The 12,695-nt window shown below is 51.9% G+C and overlaps 1 protein-coding gene across 1 annotated transcript in view; it reads right to left on the reverse strand.

Moving 5' to 3' along the window:
• DNAH2 (dynein, axonemal, heavy chain 2) overlaps positions 1–12,695 on the reverse strand; it is a 150,399-nt gene that overhangs the window by 49,585 nt on the left and 88,119 nt on the right. The window contains exons 42-56 of the mRNA XM_011994733.1: positions 12,210–12,395; positions 11,934–12,025; positions 11,422–11,620; positions 11,072–11,296; positions 9,782–9,936; positions 7,583–7,684; positions 7,314–7,444; positions 7,014–7,163; positions 6,515–6,682; positions 6,121–6,281; positions 5,611–5,750; positions 3,446–3,578; positions 3,180–3,319; positions 748–958; positions 135–251 (exon numbers count right to left, since the gene is read on the reverse strand). Of these exons, the coding sequence (XP_011850123.1) occupies positions 135–251; positions 748–958; positions 3,180–3,319; positions 3,446–3,578; positions 5,611–5,750; positions 6,121–6,281; positions 6,515–6,682; positions 7,014–7,163; positions 7,314–7,444; positions 7,583–7,684; positions 9,782–9,936; positions 11,072–11,296; positions 11,422–11,620; positions 11,934–12,025; positions 12,210–12,395 (2,310 nt within the window). The remainder of the gene's footprint in view (positions 1–134; positions 252–747; positions 959–3,179; positions 3,320–3,445; positions 3,579–5,610; positions 5,751–6,120; positions 6,282–6,514; positions 6,683–7,013; positions 7,164–7,313; positions 7,445–7,582; positions 7,685–9,781; positions 9,937–11,071; positions 11,297–11,421; positions 11,621–11,933; positions 12,026–12,209; positions 12,396–12,695) is intronic.

Raw genomic sequence — 12,695 nt, forward strand, 5'->3', positions numbered from 1 at the left:
GGAGACAGAACTTAGCTGAGGTGCCACCTCTTCTTCCCATTTCCCCAGAGTCTTTGAGGACAAAGAAGGCTGGCCCATTCCCTTCCCTGGGGCCTCGCGCTCCTGGCTCCCATCCTTGCACCCACTCCTGGTACCCGCATGGCCTCTTCCAGGGCAGGCAGGGCCTCTTCTAGATCTTTCTGGGCATTGTCAGCCAGTGCCTGACACTTGATTTCCTCAACTGCAATCTTTTCACTGTTGGCTGTTACGGCCTAGGGATGAAAAAAGGGCAAAGGTTTTTTGTCTTTGCCTTGGGCAAAAGTGGGAGTGACGGTGTTGGTGGAAAAGATGAAAGAGAAAGCTAAATAATTTTTTTTTTCTTTTTTTTTTGAGATGGAGTCTCACTCTTTCGCTCAGGCTGGAGTGCAGTGGTGCAATCTCGGCTCACTGCAACCTCCTCCCCCAGGGTTTAAGCAATTCTCCTGCCTCAGCCTCCCGAGTAGCTGGGATTACAGGCGCCCTCCACCACGGCCAGCTAATCTTTGTATTTTTAGTACAGATGGGGTTTCACCATGTTGGCCAATTTGGTCTCGAACTCCTGACCTCAGGTGATCCACCTGCCTCAGCCTCCCAAAGTGCTGGGATTACAGGCGTGAGCCACTGCGCCCAGTTACTAAAGAAAATTTAAGAAGGGGAACATGGGTTCCCTGATGCAGTAGCCAGCACTGGTGGGAGTGAGGCACGGGGGGGTGCGGGTGGGCCCTCGACCTTCTGCTGCTCGTCCGCCTCCCGCTTCTGCTGCACAATGATGACCAGGTACTCCTCACACTGCTTCTGGAACTCGGCCACCTTCTTCTTGGCATCTTCCAGCTCCAACGACATCACTTGTACCTTTTCCCTAGTTTCATCGATCTTGAACAAGCCTGTCCGCAGCTTATTGGCTTGGTCCTGCAGCTCCTGCCGTTTTTCTCCCAGCAACCTGCGGGGGAGAATAGGACAGGGTGTGGAGAGGCAGGGCTTCCGGAAACAGGGTGTCCTGTAAGACCCACCTTCCCCGTGTGTCTCAAGTCCGCCTTCCTTTCTGTTGCCACCAATACTACCACCACCATCCTGGTCGGGATTCTATCATTTCCTGCCTGGGTCATCACCAACAGCTTCCTGAGGGCTCTTCTTGATTTCAGGCTCTCACTCCTCCAGTTTATTCTACACACCACTACCGGAATCAGCTTGTTAAATAGTCTCCATCACACCACCTCCCCTACATGAGAATCTTCCTCTGTTCCCCACTGTGGAACAGGCAGGTGGGCTGGCCCAGGGCAGGCAGCCGTCCCTCAGCTCCAGCCTGTTTTTTTCCCTGTGGGAATGAATGTGGGCCCAGTATTGCAACAATTTCCCTCTCTCTCTCTTTCTTTTTTTTGTAGAGATGGCGTCTTGTTATGTTGCCCAGGCTGGTCTCAAACTCCTGACCTCAAGTGATCCTCCTACCTCGGCCTCCCAACGTGCTGGGATTACAGGCATGAGCCACTGCTTCTTTTCTTTTCTTTTCTTTGAGATGGAGTCTCACTCTGTTGCCCAGGCTGGAGTGCAGTGATGTGATCTCAGCTCACTGCAGCCTCCACCTCCCGGGTTCAAATGATTCTCCCGCCTCAGCCTCCCGAGTAGCTGGGATTACAGGCACCCGCCATCATGCCTGGCTAATTTTTGTATTTTTGTAGAGACAGCGTTTCACCATGTTGGCCAGGCTGTTCTTGAACTCCTGACCTCAAGTGATCTGCGCACCATGGCCTCCCCAAGTGCTGGGATTATAGGCGTGAGCCCCCACGCCCAGCCTTATTTGTATCTTTTAAAATATCCTTTGCAATAAGTCAGCAATAGTAGGTGAAGTGTTTCCTGAGTTCTGTGAGCCACTGTAGCAAATTAACTGAACCTGATGAGGGGGTGGTGGGAACCCTCGAATTATAACCGGCCAGGCAGAAACACAGGTACAACACTGGGCTTTCGGTTAGCATCTGAAGCGGAGGGTGTCTTGTGGGACTGCGCCCTCCACCTGTGTGATCTGACTCTAACTCCAGGTAGATCGTTTCAGAATTGAATTATGTTACAGGACACCCAGCCAGTGTCCCCTGGAGAACTGCTTGGGTGGGGAAAATCCCCACCACATCTGGTGTCCGAAGTGAAGTACAGCCAGCTTTCCGTATTCACATCCGTGGATTCAACCAACAGAGGATCAAAAATATTTGAAAAAAGTCCGGGCACGGTGGCTCACACCTGTAATCCCAGCACTTTGGGAGGCCAAGGCTGCTGGATCACCTGAGGTCAGGAGTTCAGGAACAGCCAGGCCAACATGGTGAAACCCTGTCTCTACTAAACAAACAAACAAAAAAATTAGCTGGGCATGGTAGCACGTGCCTGTAATCCCAGTTACTAGGGAGGCTGAGGCAGGAGAATCACTTGAACCTGGGAGGCAGAGGTTGCAGTGAGCCAAGACTGTGCCACCGCACTCCAGCCTGGGCAACAGAGCAAGACTCCTTCTAAAAAAAAAAAAAAAATCTCGAAAAAAGTTGCATCTGCACTGAACATGTACAGACTTTTCCCTCTTTTCATTATTCCCTAAACAATACAGTATAACAACTATTTACATAGCATCTACATTGTATTAGGTATTGTAAGTAATCTAGAGAGGATTCAAAGTATATGGGAGGAACCTGCATAAGTTACATGCAAATACTCCATTCTATATCAGGGACTGGAGCATCTGTGGATTTTGGTATCCGTGGGAGGTCCTGGAACCAGTCCCCCACGGATGCTGAGGGCCTGTACTGTGTTGAGTGAAAGAGTAGGGAAAACGCTTTGTTTTTTCTATCTCATACAGGTAGAAAGTCTAGAAGACATTAAAGGCAGACAGGAAAGGACTGGGTATATTATGGCAATGTTCCAGTTATATTATGGTGAGAAAAAGACACAGAAACTTCATGCCAGAAAATAAGGGCCAAGAGGGTGTGGAGAGGGGCTGAGGGGAACATAGCCAGAAGGTTCTGGAGACAGCCCCTCCCATGGGAAGCCCCAGCTCCCTCTTCCCAACTTCCTAGGCAGAACTGCGGCCTTTGCGTCTCTGCCCTTGCACATCAACTCATTTCACCCATTGCCCTCAGAAGACACAAGGCTCCCTGGCCCTGCACGTCCCTTGCCCTCCTTCATACTTTTTATATCCAGACACGAGTTCCAGGTAGTTGGTGGGTGTGACGTAGTTGTATCTCCGCAGTTCCAACAGCATCTTCTGGGAATACTGAGCTACTGACCAGTGCATAGTGACAAAGATCTGGGCCACCTTCCTGTGGATCTGAGGCCAGTGACACAGGATGAAAAGGCAGATGGAAATGGAAGTGGGAGAGAGACCGGGGGTGCGATGAGAGGCGGGGAGGAGGGAGGCCGGGGGTGCGATGAGAGGTGGGGAGGAGGGGCTCACATTCTCCTGAGTTCCCAGGTCTACTCCTACGAGGTACTTCTCAGCCACCTCGAGCAGGGCCTCTTGGGGCCACTCTGAGAACCAGTTGATGGTTGTGCAGTTCACCAAGGCTGGGTACTGGCGGATCCAGTTCCTGGGAAGGGGTTTGGAGAGGCTGTAAATTCCGTGCACAGACACAGCCTCCAGGCACTGGCTTCCCCACACGCATCCACTCACTTTCTAGGAACCTAAAATGCCCCGTCCTCTTTCTCCTCTATCTCCTTGTCCAAATTCTGTTCCTTCAGAGCTAGTTCAGCAGAACATTTAGAAACAGGTTCTGGAGTCACAAAAACCTGGTTCTACACTTTTGAGGTGTGGATCTCCAGCAAGTATCTAAGCTCTTTGAATGCCAGTTTCCTCGTCTCTAAAATGGGAATAGTAATACATGCTGACTAGGGTGGTTGGGGGATTCAATGAGGTGTCACACGTGAAAAGTTCAGCATAGCGCCCGGCTGTGTTCACAAACATTATAAACAAAATGGTAGGCTGGGCACTGGGGCTTGTGCCTGTAATCCTAGCACTTTGGGAGGCCAAGGCGGATGGATCCCTTGAGCCCAGGAGTTCAAAACCATCCTAGGCAAATGGCAAAACCGCATCTCTACAAAAAGTACAAAAATTAGCTGGCCATGGTGACATGCGCTTTTAGTCCCAGCTACCGGAGAGGCTGAGGCAGGAGGATCACTTGAGCCTGGGAAATGGAGGTTGCAGTGAGCCGAGATGGCACCACTGTACTCCAGCCTGGGTGACAGAGCAAGACTAGCAAGACTTGGTCTCAAAAACATTTTTTTTTTGTTAAGGTAATCCAAATTGCTTCCCTGCAGAAGTTCTCTGCCCTCTTCCTAGTTTCTGATGCCCTTTAAAATCTAGTTATATCAAGAAAATGTGGTATAGACATACAAGATAATATTATTCAGCCTTAAAAAAAAAGAAGGAAATCCTGACACATGCTACAACACAGATGAACCTTGAGGACACTACGCTAAGTGAAATAAGCAAGTCACAGAAAGACCAATGCTAGCTGGGCGCGGTGCCTCACGCCTATAATCCCAGCACTTTGGGAGGTGGAGGCGGGTGGATCACTTGAGGTCAGGAGTTTGAGACGAGCCAAACCAACATGGTGAAACCCTGTCTCTACTAAAAATACGAAAATTAGCCAGACATGGTGGCAAGCACCTATAATCCTAGCTACTGGGAGGCTAAGGCACGAGGATCACTTGAACCTGGGAGGTGGAGGCTGCAGTGAGCCAAGATCACAGCATTGCACTCCAGCCTGGGCAACAGAGTGAGACTTCGTCTCAAACCAAAAAACAAAGAAAGACAAATGCTGCATGGTTCCACCTATGTGAGGCATCTGAAGTCAGACTCATAGGGACAGCGGCTGGGGAGGGAATGAGGAGCAGTGGTTTCCTGGGTATGGAGTGCGGCCTCGGGAGCATGAGAAAGCTCTGGAGCTGTCACACAACAGTGTGAGTATACTTCACACGGCTGAACACTGCACTCAAACGGTTAAGATGATACATTTTGGGGTGTGTGTGTGTGTGCGTGTGTGTGTTTTGAACAGAGTTTCGCTCTGTCCTCCAGGCTGGAATGTAGTGGCGAGATCTTGGCTTACTGCAACCTCCGCTTCCCGGGTTCAAGCGATTCTCCTGCCTCAGCCTCCTGAGTAGCTGGGACCACAGGTGCCCCCACCACCATGCCCAGCTAATTGTATTTTTAGTAGAGACAGGGTTTCACCATGTTAGCTGGGATGGTCTCGATCTCCTGACCTCGTGATCTGCCTGCCTCGGCCTCCCAAAGTGTTGGGATTACAGGCGTGAGCCACTGTGCCCGACCTGTGAGTGTGTGTTTTTAACGACAATTAGATTTACAATGACAAAACAAAACCAAAAAGCCACCCACCAAAATAAACAAAAAATCTAGTTATACCAAGAGAGGACAGATGACTCCCATGTCCAGCAAAGGAGCTTCCTGAAATCGGGCACAGCCTACGGAAAGGAGATGGGCGAGGCGGGCAGAGGAGCCTGCTCTTATTCCTGACACTAATTTCCAGAAGGCAGGCACAGGAGGCCACAGCAGGGTGAGGGAGCACACAGAAGGGGCTGAGAGAAGAATGTCACAGAAGTCACCTGAAGGGATCCCCCACGGGGCTGAGGCAAAGCACGATGTGCAGGTTGTTCCGCACGCGTTCGATAAGGTAGGCGAAGAGGCTGTCCGATGACTCAGGCACCTGCTCTGCCCGGGCCTGATCTATGATGTGCGACTGGATCTGGACAGAAGCCACCCAGGGTCAGACGGCTGGTGTCTCCATGGCAGAATCAGCGGGGGCAGCAGGTCAGGCGGGGCTAACAAAGTGTTTCCCAGGCTGGACTTGAACTCCTGGCCTCAAACCATCCTCCCACCTCAGCACCTCCTACCCCCGAGTAGCTGGGACTACAGGCTCCAGCCACTGTGCCTGGCTCTGAAGCATGGGTTTTAAAGCAGCTCTGCCCAGGGTCCCTGGAGGGGACCTTCCACCTTACAGGGCTGAGGTGGGCAGTGGGGGTGCTCCAGGGGCACATTCTGGGAGCTGTGGTCCTTCTGGGGTCAGCTACGCCGGCGGAAGAAGCGTCTGGTCGAGGGTGTGGAAGGAATCCTACCTCTTCAAATTCATCAGGCTTGTAGAGATTGGGCACCTCGCCTGAGCTGAGGATGTTGTTGATGTCCTCTAGGAAGGACTCATCAGCTATTTGGGTGTCCACAAAAAGGAAGGACGTGGTCTTGAGCTCCACCCCAGCCTGATGATACAGACGCTTGATATCTGGCCGGGGGAGGGAAGGAGGACGAACTCACTGCAAATTCCCCGTCCTGGGCTTCATTCCTTTTCTGAGATTTAGGAACCCTCCCCGAGCCGCAGCATACACGCAACACCATCCTACACTCAACACAGGCCAGGCACATCTGCCCATCTGGCTGCCATCTCTCCTCTCTTATCACTGCAGGAATGTACGCATCTGATCTTTCATTCCTACCATTTCAGAAACCCAGCCGTACCATCTCGGAACTCCTGCTTCCGATAATGTTTGGTGACCTCGATCTGGAAGGTGGTGTAGTCGCAGATGGATGAAGCCAGGCGGGCCAGACTCTGGCGTCCACTGCCCCCAATGCCCACGAGGAGCATGTTGCCCCGAGGCTGTCCAATGACCCGCACGATCCGTGTGACTGGGGGTGGAGTGGGTGTGAGGGTAATGAGTTGGCTGAGTAAACTCAGGGGACCTCCAGGCTCTAGGCTAGGGATTGGGGTCCCTGAAACTGAAGCAGAGGAACCAAGAGGTATGAGAAGAAGTTGGTGCCCAAGGCCCAGGAGGCAATTCAACTTTTAACCTCCACCTTCTCTGTTAAACACACGCTGCCACACCCAGGGCATCTGCGGCCGGGGAGAAAGGCAGCTTCTGGAACTTGATTTGGGAGACCTGGGAAGGGACCCCTATTTCCTTAGACATACCCCATCACTGAGATGATGGGGAAGGGGGTGGGACTGGCAGGCGCTCACTGTGCTCAATAGCCTCTCGGAAGAGCACCAGCTGCATGGGCACCACAGAGGGTGACAGGTTATACTCATTCAGAGCCGTCTCCATGACTGTCTTCAGCACTGTCAGATCTGTGAGGTCTTCGTACACCTTGGGCTCCTTCAGGAAATCCCCTGGGCCATGGGAAGAGGGGATCAGAGGCACAAACGCCTGGTCTGCCTCCCCGCCACAGGGCTCCACATTTCAGACTCCATGTCCTGACTCCTTCTAGCCCCGATGTCCTAAGAGTGTCAAGCCCAAGGTCATCACAGCTCCCAGCTCACCAAAGATAGGAGGACGCTTGCTGGGACACAGATGATGAAACGTGAGGTCAAAGAAGGAGCCGAGCTTGTCGTTTATGATGCCCATGAAGGCTTCTGTGTCTGCCGCATCCACCAGCCGGTCAGAGAAGACTCTGTGGGCAGGGAGCTGGCGTGAGATCTGGGAATAAAGAGGAGAATGGCCTGGGGAAGGCAGTGTCAGGCTGGGAGCAAAGTGGGGGTGGGAGCAAGGCTGAGGAAGCCTGCGTCTGGTCAGGGCACATGCATGTCACCTGAAACATTCATGGATCCAGAGCCGTGTGATGCTGGACTTGGTATCATGGAAGTCCTTGTTGGCTCTAAGCATGCCCTGGAACACCTGGGAAGAGGACGGACTGTTGGGACCAGGGAGCAAAAAGATTCCCTCCGGAAGTTTTTTGTTTTGCTTTTGGTTTTGGTTTTTTGGGACAGTCTCACTCTGTCTCCAAGGCTGAACTGCAGTGGTGCAATCTCAGCTCACTGCAACCTCTGCCTCCCAGGCTCAAGCAATTCTCCTGCCTCAGCCTCCCATGCAACTGGGACTACAGGCACACGCCACCACGCCCAGCTAATTTTTGTATTTTTAGTAGAGACAGGGTTTCTCCATGGTGGTCAGGCTGATCTCGAACTCCCGACCTCAGGTGATCCACCTGCTTTGGCCTCCCAAAGTGCTGAGATTACAGGCGTGAGCCACTGTGCCCAGCCTTAACACTATATATATACTTTTTTTTTTTTTTTTAGACAGAGGCTCAGACTGCTTTCAAAGCTGGTGTCCAATGGTGAGATCATGGTTCACTGCAGCCTCAACCTCCTGGGTTCAAGCAATCCTCCCACCTCAGCCTCTCAAGTAGCTGGGACTACAGGTGTGCACCACCACACCTGGCTAATTTTTGTATTTTTTTGAGACAGGGTTTCACCATGTTGGTCAGGCTGATATCAAACTCCTGGGCTCAAGTGATCCACCTGCCTCAGCCTCCCAAAGTGCTGGGATTACAGGCATGCACCATGATGGCTTGGCTAATTTTTTGTATTTTTAGTAGAGACAGGGTTTCTCCATGGTGGTCAGGCTGATCTCGAACTCCCGACCTCAGGTGATCCACCTGCTTTGGCCTCCCAAAGTGCTGAGATTACAGGCGTGAGCCACTGTGCCCAGCCTTAACACTATATATATACTTTTTTTTTTTTTTTGAGACAGAGTCTCAGACTGCTTTCAAAGCTGGTGTCCAATGGTGAGATCATGGTTCACTGCAGCCTCAACCTCCTGGGTTCAAGCAATCCTCCCACCTCAGCCTCTCAAGTAGCTGGGACTACAGGTGTGCACCACCACACCTGGCTAATTTTTGTATTTTTTTGTAGAGACAGGGTTCCCCATGTTGCTCAGGCTGATATCAAACTCCTGGGCTCAAGTGATCCACCTGCCTCAGCCTCCCAAAGTACTGGGATTACAGCTGGGAGCCACCGTGCCTGGCCAACACAGTATTTAAAAACAAAAATGAATGCAAAATATTCACGATGAACAAACACTAACATTTAAAATAGAGACCAGATGTGGATTACTGATTTCTCCTTTCCCCTTAGGCTCCAATATGGCTCAGCACTGCACTCTACTGATTTTGTATTTATTCAAAATGGTGGTATTTTGCTCATCATAAATTATTGGCATTAATTTTAATTTTAAAAAAATATTGCATTACTACAGATTCACCAGTACTAGTGGCCAAGCCTCCATACCTTCCCTGTTCCCCTGGGATCCCTTGGCCCCACATACTTCTCCAGTTCTCCTTCCCACTCCGTAGGATCAATAAAACGTTCCAGACAGGGAAAAAAAAATGTGAGGCCAAGTGTGGTGGGAGGCTAAGGTGGGCAGATCTCTCGAGTCTAGGAGTTTGAGACCAGACTGGGCAACATGATGAAACTCTGTCTCTACTGAAAATACAAGAATTAGCTGGGTGTGGTGGCGGGCGCCTGCAGTCCCAGCTACTCTGGAGGCTGAGGCAGGAGAATCACTTGAACCTGGGAAGTGGAGGCCGCAGTGAGCTGAGATCATGCCACTGCACTCCAGCCTGGGGTGCGACAGAGTGAGACCCTGTCTCAAAAAAAAAAAAAAAAAAGGAAGTGTGAACATGTTATTTCTCTTGATTGCAGAGTCTTTGGGTGCCCCCTTAAATTCTGCACTGAGATGAGTGACTCACTGGCCTGGCTCTAATCCTGACACTGCTGCGGGCTTTGTAGGATCTACCTTCCTTAGTCTACTTGGGCTTCACCGTGTTCTCTGCCCACCAGGACTACAAGGCTTCCTTGTCCACAGTCAGGAAGATGCGCTTCCATCCCATAGCTCTCCTAGCTCAGGAGCCAGCACAGGCCCTATGGATCGTCCCAGCTTCCTGTGTGGAGCTCTGCTTGGGGTGCCTCGGCCCCCTGGGATCTGGCCCCTGCTTCTCTGGGACAGAGACATTTCACCTCCTACCCTCCCCTCGTCCTGCAGTCCCCATGAGGTCCTCACTGTGGGGAAGGTCATGTTGATAATGTTGAAGCGACTCTGTAGCCTTGGGGAGATGACGGTCCGTCCACCCCCAGGGGGGCCCATGGCAGCCATCAGGAACATTTCCTAGACAGCGGCGACAAGGCGGGCAGAGAGGCAGGAGGGGAGCGGGCAAGAGAGGCAGCGACACAGGCCGGGTGAAAAGGAGTGGGAGGAAAACAGTGCGAGGAGGGACGAAGGGGAAGAGGAAGCGGGACACAGCGGGTAGAGAGGAACATGGAGCGGCAGAGCAGGGGGAGGGGAAGAGAAGAAAGGGACATGGGAAACTTGTTTTAGAACCAGGAATGCATTGGTCTGTATTTCATCCTTATAATCCATGTACCCAAATGAGAAAATACAGGTAAGTAAAAAAACATTTGTGTCTTCTAGACTTTCTCTTTTTCTTCTTTTAAAATTGTACATATCTATACATGTGGTGTGTGTGTTCTCTCTCAAACACACGTGAATATATCACTAGCCGAGTTTTTGGCCCAGAGTGCCAGATATACACACACACAACCCCAGAAGCCAGGCCGCAATGGCCGCTGATTAAAGAGAAGCAGCCAGGTGCAGTGGCTCAGGCCTGTAATGCCAACACTTTGGAAGGCCAAGGTAGGAGGATCTCTTGAGCCCAGGAGTTTAAGACCAGCCTGGGCAACACATGGAGACCTTGTGTCCACTAAAAATCATAAAATTAACCTGTCACTCCAGCCTTGGCAACAGAGCAAGACACTGTCTAAAAAAAAAAAGAAAAGAAAAAGAAGGAAGGAAGGAAGGAAGGAAGGAAGGAAGGGAGGGAAAGAAAGAAAGAGAGAGAGGAAGGAAGGATGGAAGGAAGGAGGAAGGAAGGAAGGAAGGAGGAAGGAAGGAAGGAAGGAAGGAAGGAAGGAAGGAAGGAAGGAAGAGAGAGAGGAAGGAAGGATGGAAGGAAGGAGGAAGGAAGGAAGGAAGGAAGGAAGGAAGGAAGGAAGGAAGGAAGGAAGGAAGGAAGGAAGGAAGGAAGGAAACAGTATGCTCAGAATCCCACAAAGGAGGCAGGACTGAGGGAGGACGCCTGGCTCATGAGTGAGGAGCCAAGAACTGCTGTCATGGAGACAGGACGCTCCTGTGTGGGAAGGAATCCAGGATGACAGGACCATAGCCTGGGGCCCCAGTGGGGTGGGGACTGAGCCTATCCCAGAAGGGAGCAGAGGCCTGAAGAACAGACTCTCGGGAGGCTTACTCGAATGTACTTGATGGTCTGCTTCGAACGGTCATACCAAAAGCCATAGTCAATCCAGAGGCGGATCAGCTCCAGAGGTGGCTGGGACCCAAACATGTCCTTAGCGGGCATATTTAGGTCATCCATAAAGGTGATCATGCTTTTGCCCCCGAATGGCACGTAGACACCCTTGGTTCGCTTCTCAACTCTGCTCTCAATGATGCTCTGCACATTATTGGATGTGGTCTGGTGAAAAGGTACCGAATGAATGTGTGGGTCTCCTGAGAGAAATATGGGCTTAGAGAGGAGGGTCAAGCAGGCACTTGGATCCCAGGGGAGCCGGCAGCCTGGCTCCTGGGTCCCCGACACACCTGTGCGGACATGTTGACAACGAGCACCGACCACTGGCTGGAGGGCAGGGACTGCAGAACGCTCTGGGCGATGGAGGTCTTCCCAGTCCCCACGGGACCCACCAGCAGAACGGGATTCTGGTTGGCCACCAAGGTGCTCACCAGGTAGTTGTAGCGCACAGTGTCGACGGTGGGCACCATGATCTTATAGAAGGGGGCGCTAGGGAAGAGCAGGGACCGGCTCTCAAGGGCCACCCGCCCACTCCTTTCCAACTCCCACTTCCTTTCCCTCCACGTCACCACTGTCTCATCACCACCCTGCCCTCCTATGGGGCCTGGGGATCATGCACTCCCCTCAAAGACCCTGTCCCAAGTCTTCTAGGTCCCGCTTCCTCTCCTCAGGAGGCAGCCCTTCCCTGGGACCCGCCTTCTCCTTCCTGTCGCTCATTTTTGCTTCTAGGCCCCATCTCTCTTGCCACATCCCCCAGCTACCGCTGCCCCATGCCCTCCTCACACGCAGGCCCAGCTCTCACTTTGGAGGGTAGCGCCAACTCTTAGGGAGCTTGTCCTCAAATGACGTCCAACTCCGCATTTTGGGGTCCACAAAATACTCATATACCGTGTCCTAAGGAGGGCATGTAGGTCAGGTTACCAAAGCCTTCCTTGAGCCTTCTCCAGCCCAGAGAACGGGCCCCAGACCACCGGGTGGAAGAAAGAGAGAGAGAGAGAGCAAAGCAGAGCCCGAGATCGGGGATGCCAATGGGTTCTGGAAAAATAGGGCGAATAGGACAGCTGGGTGTGTGCCCAACCTTATTGGGAAAGGAGCCCTCGATCTCTCGGAGGTAGCTGTCAATCTTCTTGCGGCCCTCTTCATCCACAGAGGCACACACAGACCAGATCATGCTGAACACAAATATCATCTCTACCATGGTGACACAGTTCTCGCCGTCAGCTGAGTTCACCTGGATGGAGGATGAGAAGAGGAAATAACCTGCCTGTAAGAGGCCAGGGGTCCATCTGGCAGACTCATGACACCGGAGGGTGGAAAGGCTGGGTCTTCCTCCCTTCCTGGCTCTATTTGGAAAATCGCACAGTTTTCCAAATGTGCGTGTTTATCTACAACCTGCTGAAAGACTGAGACAAACCTGAAATTTCTTACAGCTCAGCAGTTGCCCTGAGTTTCCTCACTGCTAACTCATAAAGACGCAGCCATCATCCGGCCACAACAGGCCTGCCCTGGAAAAGCACCCATGGGTGCTCAGGAGACAGATTCAGGAACATTCATGGTGACTTGT

This window comes from Mandrillus leucophaeus, unplaced genomic scaffold, assembly GCF_000951045.1.
Source record: "Mandrillus leucophaeus isolate KB7577 unplaced genomic scaffold, Mleu.le_1.0 Scaffold46, whole genome shotgun sequence".
NCBI classification, from domain to species: Eukaryota; Metazoa; Chordata; class Mammalia; order Primates; family Cercopithecidae; genus Mandrillus; species Mandrillus leucophaeus.